The sequence below is a fragment of the Bombina bombina genome, chromosome 3, assembly GCF_027579735.1.
Source record: "Bombina bombina isolate aBomBom1 chromosome 3, aBomBom1.pri, whole genome shotgun sequence".
NCBI classification, from domain to species: domain Eukaryota; kingdom Metazoa; phylum Chordata; class Amphibia; order Anura; family Bombinatoridae; genus Bombina; species Bombina bombina.
Window position 1 is genome coordinate 548757875 of NC_069501.1, and position 14794 is coordinate 548772668.

Below are 14794 nucleotides of genomic sequence, written 5' to 3' on the forward strand. Positions count from 1 at the left end.
TAGCCAAGCGTGTACAATCATTGTTTGCTGCCAGAGCAAATTGTTAAATTATTGTACTTTTTTTCTATTACGGTCAGAAAACTCCATTTTCTATGTGTGTTACTGACATACAGACACATTGCATTTTGTGTGTTACTGGCATACAATGGAGTAAAATCACTGTCCTATGTGTTTTACTGGCATCATGGGGGTGAAATCACAGTTGCTGTTAGGAAAAAAAGTCTTAAATAATTGCTCTGTGTCTTTTATAGGTTGTCAAGGGTAAAACATTTGTTATTAATATATATATATATATATATATATATATATATATATATATATATATATATATATATATATATATATATATATATATATATAGTGGGGTTAAGGTACAGCCTAGGGCAGGTTTGTATGGAGCCTATGCAAAGGAGCCAATAAACTGTACCCACGTACTATAGTCCCTGGTGTTTTTGCATCCTAAAATGCCTCTGTGTTTGGGGCTGCCTTTTGCATTACTGTTACTATTTTTATAAATTAAACTCCAGGATTATTCTATAAAGCTATTTCAAAATAAGTGGCATTTCATTTTTTCCCCATTACAAATGTTTACAACTATGGTAATAATGCTGTCGCAAGATATTTTACTGTGTGACAAAACATACATCCCTAGGTGGGTACATCAGGGAAAATGAGGAACTAAAATATATCTTATGTGGTCTGAAGATGGTCACATCTGTACGGCAGGTGTGAGAATAACATAGGGATGGCGGTTTATTTTGCCCCTGGCATTATTAAGTGAATGTGTGTGGGAATGTATCACAGCTATCTGCAAACTAATCAGATTATCCTTCCTAACCCCTTCACTGCCAGAATCACTTAGCATATGTATCTAGCAGTCTATTAGACATGCAGCCAGTAGAGGATGTGCCAGTCCTTTGTGGGCGGAGTGCGTTGCAGTGAGTCACTTTTAAAGACACTGTATATACACACTCCCAAACTTATGGTTACATACACACCCCCAGCACACCTGGGTTAGTTCTGTAGAGTCACACAGAAGCAAGGGGGAGGGGAGCAGGGCTATTCCTGAGGACTGACAGAAAGGACATTCAAAGAAAACAGAAGACAGAAAAAGTATTAGGGGAAAAAAAGGTAAGCAGCTGGGAGAGTAAGAGTTATTCACCTGCATATTTCTTGTTACTTCTCTTTATTTTAAGCATAGAACTTTGAAGTCTGTGATAGGTTTCAGGTGATAGAGTACACCACTGAGAGGTCACATGCTCTTTTCTAGGTTATGTATACAGAGTGTAGTTTGAATTATTTTGTCTCCTCTGTGGGCAACACTGACAGACTGTGGGAATTTCTCCCCTCTGCGTATGCCCTCTCTGGCCCCTCCTATGTGTTTATGTGACAATATGTATCAGCAGACTGACAGACTGCTCTCTTGTGTGTGGTAACAATTGCCAAAGGAAATCCATTTCATATATGTTAAAGTCAGAAGGAATCCCTTTTACTGTGAGTGTGGTATATACTGAGGGGGTTCTTCTCATGTGTGAGACTAACAGTCTGATAAAACTAATTTCACTGACATATTGAAAGAATCCCTTTCTTGTGTGTGTTACAATGAAAGAAGGGGGACACTATTTTCTCTGTGTGTAATGTTAACATCAGAGGTATTTCCAGAACTGAAATATTGGGGGTTGTACTGATAACAAAACTTGCAGCAGTGCTTTATATCAGGGTTGGAAGGTGGGGGCCGGGGGATCATGCTTTTTCTAATACTTATTTTTGCTTTTTTATTTATTTATTCCCTCATTTCCTCCCATTCAACTCTGCCCTTGCCCTGAGTACAGCAAGTTACATAATAAAAAGGACATATTTATAAGTTGTTGAGGGGCTACACTACTGATTGGTGGGGCTTGGTGTGTGTTCCAGCATTCCCTAGAACTCCTATTTGCTGACATACTGAGGGAGCCCTTTTCACTGACTGTAACACTGATATACAAAGTGATCGCTTTTGTTGTAAATGTCTCTGTGAAACTTACAAAGAAAGGGAATACACTCCTTTTTGACACTAACAAAGGAAATCTCTGTGTGTCAGAACCTTTTACCATTTGTTTACTGACAAACTAAGGAACTCCTTAGTTTGTTTGTGTGACAATTACAAACTGTGGTAGCCTGCACCAGTGTATTTGACAGACTAAGGCAGCCCACTTGTTCATTTGACAGACTGAGGCAGACCACTCCTGTTTATTTGACAGACTGAGGCAGACCACTGCTGTTTATTTGACAGACTGAGGCAGACCACTGCTGTGTATATGCTGACAGATAAAACATTAGGTCCAGCACTATTGTACTGCCAAAAACTCCATGCAACAAAACAGTATGCTGACAGCATTCTTATGAATAACATAATCACTGTACTGCTACTCTGTGACTGTTTTGTTATTTGACAGACTGAGGCAGATCATTCCTGGGTATTTTACAGACAGAAGCAGTTCACTCCTGGGTTTTTAACAAACTGAGGCATATGTATGGCAGGCTGAGGCAGACCATTCCTGTATATATGGCAGGCTGGGGCAGACCATTCCTGTATATATGGCAAGCTGAGGCAGACCATTCCTGTATATATGGCAGGCTGGGGCAGACCATTCCTGTATATATGGCAAGCTGAGGCAGACCATTCCTGTATATATGGCAAGCTGAGGCAGACCATTCCTGTATATATGGCAAGCTGAGGCAGACCATTCCTGTATATATGGCAAGCTGAGGCAGACCATTCCTGTATATATGGCAAGCTGAGGCAGACCATTCCTGTATATATGGCAGGCTGGGGCAGACCATTCCTGTATATATGGCAAGCTGATGCAGACCATTCCTGTATATATGGCAAGCTGAGGCAGACCATTCCTGTATATATGGCAAGCTGAGGCAGACCATTCCTGTATATATGGCAAGCTGAGGCAGACCATTCCTGTATATATGGCAAGCTAAGGCAGACCATTCATGTATATATGGCAAGCTGAGGCAGACCATTCATGTATATATGGCAAGCTGAGGCAGACCATTCCTGTATATATGGCAAGCTGAGGCAGACCATTCCTGTATATATGGCAAGCTGAGGCAGACCATTCCTGTATATATGGCAAGCTGAGGCAGACCATTCATGTATATATGGCAAGCTGAGGCAGACCATTCCTGTATATATGGCAAGCTGAGGCAGACCATTCCTGTATATATGGCAAGCTGAGGCAGACCATTCCTGTATATATGGCAAGCTGAGGCAGACCATTCCTGTATATATGGCAAGCTGAGGCAGACCATTCCTGTATATATGGCAAGCTGAGGCAGACCATTCCTGTGTATATGGCAAGCTGAGGCAGACCATTCCTGTATATATGGCAAGCTGAGGCAGACCATTCCTGTGTATATGGCAAGCTGAGGCAGACCATTCCTGTATATATGGCAAGCTGAGGCAGACCATTCCTGTATATATGGCAAGCTGAGGCAGACCATTCCTGTATATATGGCAGGCTGAGGTAGACCATTCCTGTGTATATGGCAAGCTGAGGCAGACCATTCCTGTGTATATGGCAGGCTGAGGCAGACCATTCCTGTATATATGGCAAGCTGAGGCAGACCATTCCTGTGTATATGACAAGCTGAGGCAGACCATTCCTGTGTAAATGACAAGCTGAGGCAGACCATTCCTGTGTATATGGCAAGCTGAGGCAGACCATTCCTGTATATATGGCAAGCTGAGGCAGACCATTCCTGTATATATGGCAAGCTGAGGTAGACCATTCCTGTGTATATGGCAAGCTGAGGCAGACCATTCCTGTGTATATGGCAGGCTGAGGCAGACCATTCCTGTATATATGGCAAGCTGAGGCAGACCATTCCTGTATATATGGCAAGCTGAGGTAGGCCATTCCTGTGTATATGGCAGGCTGAGGCAGACCATTCCTGTGTAAATGACAAGCTGAGGCAGACCATTCCTGTGTATATGACAAGCTAAGGCAGACCATTCCTGTATATATGGCAAGCTGAGGTAGACCATTCCTGTGTATATGGCAAGCTGAGGCAGACCATTCCTGTGTAAATGACAAGCTGAGGCAGACCATTCCTGTGTATATGGCAAGCTGAGGCAGACCATTCCTGTATATATGGCAAGCTGAGGCAGACCATTCCTGTGTATATGGCAAGCTGAGGCAGACCATTCCTGTGTATATGGCAAGCTGAGGCAGACCATTCCTGTATATATGGCAAGCTGAGGCAGACCATTCATGTATATATGGCAAGCTGAGGCAGACCATTCCTGTATATATGGCAAGCTGAGGCAGACCATTCCTGTGTATATGGCAAGCTGAGGCAGACCATTCCTGTGTATATGGCAAGCTAAGGCAGACCATTCCTGTATATATGGCAAGCTGAGGCAGACCATTCCTGTGTATATGGCAAGCTGAGGCAGACCATTCCTGTGTATATGGCAGGCTGAGGCAGACCATTCCTGTGTATATGGCAAGCTGAGGCAGACCATTCCTGTGTATATGGCAAGCTGAGGTAGACCATTCCTGTGTATATGGCAAGCTGAGGCAGACCATTCCTGTGTATATGGCAAGCTAAGGCAGACCATTCCTGTGTATATGGCAAGCTGAGGCAGACCATTCCTGTGTATATGGCAAGCTGAGGCAGACCATTCCTGTGTATATGGCAGGCTGAGGTAGCCCACTCCCCTGTAGGTGTAACACTGGTTGGATATGTGCACAGCCAGCAATGTCTAAAAGATCCTAATACCAGTGTATAAAACTAGCACAGAGAACCCTGCTTACGTGTGAACTGGCAGGCCTCGCTTGTATGTGGCACTGAGTGATAGAAGCTTTTCATTTTTGCGTGTGTGACAGAAGAACAAGACCCTCTCCTGCATGTGAGACTATTATATTTACATTGTTTTATGTGTCACTAATGTCCCCATCTGTTTCATCAAGTCACTGTTTTCTTTTTGGGTGGAGTGTGTTTTTAAAGGTCGCTTAGAACTGTAGTTCACGCCCGACATTATACTATCTTCTGCCTTAAAGGGAAATAAAAGTAGTTTGCTATTCATCCATGTATCAGCCATTAAAGGGACATGATACTCACTATTTTTTCTGTTCTAGACAAAAGAATATGTTTTGCAGTGCTTCTTCCCCCTATTGTTCCTGTGTTGAATAAATCACCTTTTTTATGTGGGGGTTGGCACCATTGGCCAGTCAGTAATATAGTCACAGGAGTCAGCTTTATAAAAAGATGCAAAATTTGCATAGGTTTGCAGTACTCAAAAAAGAATTGTGTGTGTGTTATCTTATCTCCTTTGCTGTGGTCAGTTAGGGGCACCTATATATGAGCTTCTTAGCTAATTAGGCAAACACTGTTTTGCATGTTGTATAGTCAGAGATTTGAAGTGTGCTTTCAAGCTTAATTCCTTTTTAACTCAACTCCAGGATTGTATTTTGTCTTTTGCACACTTTCTGTTAAAACTCTGTCATTGGTTGCCTGTTACTGGCCTTGTACCTGCTAATCATCATTTCCTTACTAGAGACTCTGACATTAAACCCACATCCTGCATAGGGCAACATGCAAAGACCAACACACCGTATGTGTGAATGAGTGGGTTTTCATCATTGAGGGGTGTTAAGTATGTGTCTTTCTTTCATACTGAATATTTTTTTTCTTTTCAAGTGTCTGTCACATATGTCTTTTATATAGACTGTTTACATTTACTTTTTTGTATTCTGTGTATGGGTGTAGTATATATTATATAGTTTATATAATTGTGTATGTATGTATTATTTATGCATGAGATATATATACAGTACTGTGCAAAAGTTTTAGACAGGTGTGAACAAATGTTGTAAAGTAAGAATGCTTTCAAAATAGAAATGTTAATAGTTTCTTTTTATCAATTAACAAAATGCAAAGCGAGGAAAAAGAAGAAAAATCTAACAGCATCAATTCTTCTTGGTACACTTGCACACAGTTTTTAAAGGAACTTGGCAGGTAGGTTGTTCCAAACATCTTGGAAAACTAACCTCAGTTGTTCTGTGGATTTAGGCAGTCTCAGAGTCTTCTGTCTCTTCCTGTAATCCCAGACAGACTCGATGATGTAGAGATCAGGATAGTTCTTAATGACTTTGGCTGTATGTTTGGGGTGATTGTCATGCTGCAGAATACATTTGGTGTTGGATGCCTCCCTGATAGTATTGCAAGATGGATAAGTATCTGCCTGTACTTCTCAGCATTGAGGAGAGACCATTAATTCTGGCCAAAACCCCAACTTCATTTGCAGAAATGCAGCCCCAAACTTGCAAGGAACCTCATCCATGATTCACTGTTGCCTGCAAACACTCATTCTTCTTCTTTCTAGCCCTTTGGTAAACAAACAGCCTTCTGCAACAGCCAAATATTTACAATTTTGAGTCTCATGGCCTTGTTTCCACGTTGAAAGTATAGATTTTTTGGCTGCAAGTCTTCCATGAAGACCACTTCTGACCAAACTTCTCTGAACAGTCGATGAGTGTACCAGCATCCTGAATCTGAGCTGATGGCACTGCTGGACATCTCATTATGAAGCGAAAACATGAAGTGTCTTTTTCTGCTACACAGTTTCCTTGGCCAACCTCAATGTTGTCCATTTTCTTTGTGCTTCTTTAGAAGATCTTGGACAGCACATCTGGATACCCTTGTCTGCCTTGAAATTTCTGCCTGGCCTTATTTCTGTGCTCAGTCTTACATGGTCATAGTGTATGACTTTTGTCATTAGCTGTCTTAAGTATGCATGGTCATAGTGTATGACTTTCGTCATTAACTGTCTTCAGTAACCCATTGTTAGCAGAGTTTGGCTGTTCCCCAGCCAGTTTTATTCCTGCTACACAGATGTTTCTGTTTTAGTTAATGATTGTGTTTCAACCTACATTATAAAAAGATTACCATTAGCACCTGTTTGGTATAATTTAATCATGCACCTGACTATGGGCCAGATTACAAGTGGAGCGCTAAATATATTTGCTCTGTGGACATCTAGTCAAATACCTATAATAATAAAGGATAATGAGATCCTCATATAAGATAGCTAAACAAATAATATAAGAACGAGGAACGTCTCCCTAAAACCCATACAAAAGAAGTACAATATAAATGTTAAAATAAGCGATGCTAGCAAATAAATACAATAAAAAATGAATTTACTATATACCCCTTTATAAAAATTATTTTAAAAAAAATATAACGTACACTGCTCTGGTAACGGAGATAGTAGAACAATGTTCTGGTTTCAGATATGAGAGTCCGTGTCTTTGACACAATGTAGACAATATAATAGTCACCAAAATGTTACTGTGGCCACATAGTAACAGTGATAAACTGTATGAGAATGTGTCAATTCCTCCTAGTAGTAATAAGTTTCCCAGGCAATATGATCATGTCCTTTAAGACAAATTGTGAACAGCCCACCTGATCGGGGTTCTCTCAGAGTCCGCACCTGCTGCAACAGAAAACAATGCTCGCCTTCAGGGGACAAAAGGAGCAGTCTAACTCACCCCTCTTCTTACAAAGTCACGGCTACTGTTTCCAAATTGCGTGGAGCCTGCCAGAAAGGATCCAGTAATTGCAATGTTTGTATCCAAAGTTATAGTATTCTTATCCAAAGTGTGTGACACCCCGCACTTAGCGTGTATCACACGCGGGTTACTTGGTACCTAGTGGAGAAAAGTTAGTATATTTGCAGGACAAACAGCTTAGCTTCAACGCGTTTCACCTGTATTACCAGGCTTTTTCAAGATGTCAGCAATGTAAATGCGAGCTCGCTGTTGCATTGCTGGGAAGCATTGAGCTCAAAAGAGCGCACTTCCATAGTCAGAGATGGAATCAGAACCTAAGCGCAGCGAAGGGGGTAAGCAGCACAGCAAATATAATAAATATGTATATGATTATATACATATATATATTTGTGTTAATATGTGTATATACACATATTAAAACATAAATATATGTTAATATATATATATATATTTACTGGGAACACACAGTTCCCATAGACTGCAGTGCCCCACTCCTGCCAACGTTACCCCCAAAATACTGCCTAGTGCAGTTATTTTATTACAAAGAGAAAATGCTATCTTTATTTTTTCAACAAAAAAAACCCACACCATTGCATTTTGGAGGCATTTGGGGCACATTTATAAAATTAACTAGAGATCTGATATCTGGCTAATTTTATAAGCGCTAATTGCTACCGCTAGCTTGCGGTAACAATAACCAGCCACTTATAATGACTGATTAATTATCGTGCGCCCACAAACAGGCAAATTTGCCCATTCTTGGGCACGTTATAATTTAGTGCTCCAAATGTAATCCAGCCATATATGAGTACAAAATCCCTGACTTTGTACAAGTGTACCTAGAAAAATTGATGGTCACACCAAATATTGATTTGATTTAGATTCACTTTGCATTTTCCTAATTGATAAAAAAGAAACTATTAATATTTCTATTTTGAAAGCATTCTTACGTTACAGCATTTTTTTTTACAGATGCTTAAAATTTTTGCACAGTACTATATATACACTGTATGTATGTGTATATGTATACAGGGAATATGAATAGACCGGTCCGGTCGCCAATGGCGACCTAAATTTCTTGAGGGCAAGTAAAATTTTTAAGTTACCAGCCCGAGCGGCGACCTGACATTTTAATTAGGATAAAAGAAGCAATAATAAAAAATGTCAAATTGCCTTTCACATATGCGCACACACGGGAAAGGAGGGTAGAAAGGGGAGGTTCTTTCTGTTAAATGCATTCAAAGAACTCCCCTTATCTCCATGGCTCTTGGTCTCTTCCTTGTCAGTTGATACTTCCCACCCCTAAAGTTGTCTGCGCGGGAAGACATCCTGCTAGAGCGGTGAGTGTTTCTTCTCTGTGTATGAATGAAGTATGGCTTAAAGTGACTATATAGTTATGGTAGGTAGCTTGCTCACGTACATTATGCTGACGTACTCCAGGGTCCTCTGCAGTACTTCAGCACAATGTACACGAGCAAGCTGCTTACCATAACAATATAGAGCAGTGCATAATTTTTCTGTACGCTATTGATGCTCCAAAAACTGACTTTAACCAATTCGTAGAGAACATGCCATCTCCATGCACCCAGTCAAATCTGCTAGCGCGGCACTGGCAGTGCTAGTAGTTGAAAGGCAGCTGGGCAGAAAGGTGGAAAAGGTATTTTTAAAATGCTTGTTATGTCACTGTTCATTGTCCAGCTAAATCCAATACCGCTCACATATGCTGAAGTAAAAAAAAAAGCGCAATTATATCTTTTTTTCCTTAGGGGGAAAAAAGTCAAGATGTACATACAGTATTACAAAGATAATATCCCTGTTTTTTTCTACCTAGTGATAGAAAAATATTTTCTAAAGATAAAGCCTTTTTATCAAGTCTCAAATATTAAGCAGCTTGCAGGGCATTCAAATTGGGACCTCTGTCTGCAATGCTTTGTGGGATTACAATAACACTATTTATACTGCCTTTTTACATAAGATATATACACACTACATGCAGATACACACGGGCGACTAAAGTTTCTTGCGGGCTGGTAAGTTTTGTCATTTACTTGCCCGGTGGGCGAGGGGAGTTTTTGGGTATTCATAGGCCCTGTGTATACTGTGTATATATATGTATATAAATATATAGCCAAAAGCTTCTGAAAATCCGGACCTGGAGTTAATCCTTATGAATTCTCAAATGACGTAGGCACACAGGATAAATGACAAACACTTTTAATCCATAACGTTTCGGCCCCACACAGGAGCCTTGTTCACATGGAGGCAAAAATAATATACATCAAACACCAAATACATCCCTATAGACACTCACCGGCCACTTTATTAGGCACACCTGTTCAATTGCTTGGTAACACAAATTGTTAATCAGCCAATCACATGACAGCAACTCAATGCATTTAGGCATCTAGACGTGGTGAAGACGACTTGCTTAAGTGACTTTGAACGTGGCATGGTTGTTGGTGCCAGACAGCTGGTCTGAGTATTTAAAAAATGACTGATCTACTGATAATTTCAGTGTACCCATCTTCTGAGGGCTACTTTCAGCAGGATAATGCACCATGTCACAAAGCTCAAATCATCTCAAACTGGTTTCTTGAACATGACAATGAGTTCACTGTAATCCAATGGCCTCCACAGTCACAGATCTCAATCCAATAGAGCACCTTTAGGATGTGGTGGAATGGGAGATTTGCATCATTAATGTGCAGCCGCCAAATCTGCAGCAACTGCGTGATGCATTCATGTCAATATGGACCAAAATGTCTGAGGAATGTTTCCAACACCTTGTTGAATATATGCCATGAAGAATTAAGGAAATTCTGAAGGCAAAAGGGGGTCCAACCCAGTACTAGCAAGGTGTACCTAATAAAGTGGCCGATGAGTGTATATATATAGTATAACAAGTGTATACAGTATAACATATGCTTAATATGCATATATTACTGATGTTGTATATGTATATTCTTTTCTGGTAGTATGTGTATGTTCTCTCTCATCTCTCTCCTTTTTAGTTCTCATAAACAGATATGTTTAATGACTGTATACAGTATATGTTCCGTGTGCCTTCTATATGTATTGTCTGAATATTCTGCATGTGCACTATATCTCCTGTATGAATATTATTATAATACTTTTTTGGTTAATATTTTATACTTCTAACATGACCTGGGTGGTAACTTTGTATGCACATGTGTAGTGTGCATATATTGTAAATGTACTGTATACTTTAAATGTTCTGTATGTGTTTTGAGTTTTATCTACTATATATTTAGTACCCATAATCTACATACATAATATATTGCATTCAAACATATGATTGTCTATATCTGCAGGTCTCTTTAAAACATTTTCTCACTGATGTATGGGTAAAGCTCATGCTGCTCCTCAAGTGAATGGGCACTTGACCATGCTGTGCCTCCTATAGTGATTTATCCCATGCTATAAAAACATGGAGCAGAGCGAAGGGGGGGAACTTCTAGACCTGAGTTTTCTCACAGGAGAGGAGCAGCAAGCAATATCTCATGTACTGGAACGAGACACTGAGCTGCGGGAAAAAGATGAACAACGGATACGGTGAGATAAGTACCTATACCAACATGACTTGACCTGGTGGATTCACTAATTACTGATAACCCAATGGTTAATACAATCACATTACACTTGCTTAACATTTATGAACTGTAGTTTCTATTTATTGTTTGAGTGTATTCTTAGAGTTGTCCTTTTTGCTTTCATTCTTTGTCTCCTCCCACCTTGGACAGAGATGTTTGCTTAGCTTCCATTTACCTTTTACTGTTATTGACTACATTAAAGAAGTCCGCTGGGTTTGGTTTCTCCGTGTATATGGTTCAACTCATTCTTAGTTCATGGATGCCAAAAACCTTTCTTTTTTTACTTTTTATTTTTTATTTTTATTGAGATTAATACACAAAATGAACAAACAAAACACAATTTGCTACACAATACAATGAAAACCTCATACTAACAAACAGCACTACAACTAGATAATATCACATAAGGCTTGTGTGCATAAAACAAGTCATAAAACAATTGAAGGGACGCCATCTTGGATGACAAATTCAAATGTCCAGTCCAAAGTAGAGTTCTAATATCAGACCCAGCTATATAACCATGAGTTATAAACTCTCAAACTTTCCCAAAGGTAACTATAAATAAGGAAATGTTTGCAAATTAAGCTTTACCAGCATTGTCAGCATTATATAAGATAATGGAGACAAATATAAGTTTACATTTTAAAGGAAAAAGGAAAGATATAACGGAGAATTACACATATCAACCCAATGTAGAACATCACATAGTACACCAGACTTCTCCAAAAACTACTCAGAACATGGGTCAATGTTATCTAGCAGGAAGTATGATCCATGCATACCAAGTAGGATAGACAAGGATTAAAAAATATAGTAGTCTCTAAAGTTATTATCTCACAGATCCAAAATATCTGCACAGATGCATGCTTTATTGTGAAACACAAATTCCCAGTCTTCCATTTGTTGTATGTATTTGATTATATCCACAAGCTGTGACCTCTTGGGTATTAAAGGGCTGCCCCAGTTACAAGCTCCAACTTGACTGCCATGACAACATTCATACATATATATCTTGCAGGCCTTGAGTATACCTTTAGATTTTGGTCGAACAGGCCCATCGTTGGGGTCAACTGCAAACAAGGGAAAAGGGTCATGTTGTATATCTCAGTCTAGGGGTTTGTCCCTAAATGAGTGTTTAGCAACAGATGTATGTATGATTCTCACAAGAGGATAGAAAAAGAGATGCTGTAAGAATTATTCTTTAATATGACTATTATATGCCTTGTTTAAACAAAAAACCCTAAATATAGACAAATATTCAATCTGGGTTATCAAAACAGATTATATTAATACTCATATCTATCAAATATTAGTTGACATAAATCATTTATTAATCACAACAAGATTAATACATACCTTGAGATCTGAAGGTAAGAGATAACAATAGCTTAATACAAATTCAAAGATTATATACACAATTTAAACCAATCAAATTAGAGCATACCATATATGTAAGGCTAACTCTATATATGTTAACTACCTTAAAAGACTTTATAATTTTGGCTGACAAATAGAAAATACTATTTTAACGTGTCCATGCGCAGTCTATAGGGAGTTAATAATAAGTGTCTAGCTAGCAGCAAAGGTGTTTTGATTGACAAGAGCAACTGAATGTACATGTCACAATCCTAAATACAGTGCCTTTAAAAAAGCATTAACCCATTACTAACTAAATTCTGAGTAATCCTATCTATGTTAATTACATTTCTAACTCTTCATTCCATATTCTATATTTCATAACTCCACATTCACATATTCTATCTATATTTTATTACTCCACATTCCCATATTCTATATTTTATAACTCCACAGGTCATAGTAGAATTTTTTTTGGACAAGACCACCAGATGTGAACCGCATAGCCTATTCCACCAAAACCCCTCCAGCATGTATCTGCCTTATCCAGAATTACAGTGTGAAGCCTAAGTGGTACAAAGTGCTTACTGATACATGACTTTATAGTACAGTTATATCAAATAACACAATAAATTGCTGACCTGGGGAAGTTCAGGCCATAGTCCCAGCCCCTCGGGTCAGTTTCCATCTTTAGATCCCTTTCACTTATGGAGATATCTAATTTTTATTGTAATGAGCAGTAAGGGGTTTATAGAACTGCACCCGCACTATCCATTTGTGCCTCCCACACAGTGAGAGATCTGGGGACAGATTTAGGGAATCCCCATGATGGAGTGATCACAGCCTAACCCTCTCAAAGTGCAGTTTCCGAGGCAAGTTAAAGTGTTCCTGAAAAGAGGAAAGGTTCCTCACCTATCTAATATCCTAGGCATAAGGGTGGGTATCCTAGAGGCAATATAAAAGGCTGAAAATTATATGTAGTGGCCACAACATTTTTACATGGATAGCTGGTCATTATTGGTGGGACTGACTAGGGGCCACAATTTATTATATTCATGCTAAAGATAACATCTTCTAAATAAAATTAGATTATAATTACTTTTTTTAAAATACTAACGGCTAGATTACAAGTTGTGGGTTAGGCTTAAAAAGCAGCGTTGGCCGGTCCCAACGCTGCTCTTTAACGCCCGCTGGTATTACGAGTCTTGCAGGTACAGGTGTACCGCTCACTTTTTTTGGCCAGACTCGGAAATACCGCAAATCCACTTACGTCAATTGCGTATCCTCTTTTTTTAATAGGACTTGCATAGCGCCGGTATTATGAGTCTTCCAAAAAGTGAGCGGTAGACCCTCTCCTGTCAAGCCTGGTACCGCATTTTAAAGTCAGTAGTTAAGAGTTTTACACTACAACGCCATAGCATAAAACTCTTAACTAAAGTTCTAAAAAGTACACTAACACCCATAAACTACCTATTAACCCCTAAACCGAGGCCCTCCCACATCGCAAACACTAAAATAAATTTTTTAACCCCTAATCTGCCGAACCGGACATCGCCGCCACTATAATAAATATATTAACCCCTAAAACGCCACACTCCCACCTCGCAAACATTAGTTAAATATTATTAACCCCAAATTTGCCATCCCTAACATCGCCGACACCTACCTACATTTATCAACCCCTAATCTGCCGCCCCAACGGCGCCGCCACTATATTAGTTATTAACCCCTAAATCTAAGTCTAACCCTAACCCCCCCTAACTTAAATATAATTTAAATAAATCTAAATAAAATAACTATCATTAACTAAATTATTTCTATTTAAAACTAAATACTTACCTATAAAATAAACCCTAAGATAGCTACAATATAACTAATAGTTACATTGTAGCTAGCTTAGGGTTTATTTTTATTTTACAGGCAAGTTTGTATTTATTTTAACTAGGAAGAATAGTTATTAAATAGTTATTAACTATTTAATAACTACCTAGCTAAAATAAAGACAAATAAAGATAAACCCTAACCCCCCCCTAACTTAAATATAATTTAAATAAATCTAAATAAAATAACTATCATTAACTAAATTATTTCTATTTAAAACTAAATACTTACCTATAAAATAAACCCTAAGATAGCTACAATATAACTAATAGTTACATTGTAGCTAGCTTAGGGTTTATTTTTATTTTACAGGCAAGTTTGTATTTATTTTAACTAGGTAGAATAGTTATTAAATAGTAAACCGGTTTCCGG

At 38.8% G+C, this 14794-nt stretch overlaps 1 protein-coding gene across 3 annotated transcripts in view; it reads left to right on the forward strand.

Annotated features, from left to right (window-relative positions):
• The first annotated feature begins 999 nt into the window (after nt 1–999).
• SYTL1 (synaptotagmin like 1) overlaps nt 1000–14794 on the forward strand; it is a 136890-nt gene continuing 123095 nt past the window's right edge. Inside the window, exons 1-2 of one of the 3 annotated variants that reach the window (XM_053707056.1) lie at nt 1000–1131; nt 10907–11147. In XM_053707056.1, the coding sequence (XP_053563031.1) occupies nt 11023–11147 (125 nt within the window). In that variant the 5' untranslated portion in view covers nt 1000–1131; nt 10907–11022. Of the gene's footprint in view, nt 1132–10906; nt 11148–14794 lie in introns of those variants that run through there. The other 2 variants (XM_053707058.1, XM_053707057.1) reach the window with 2 other exon arrangements.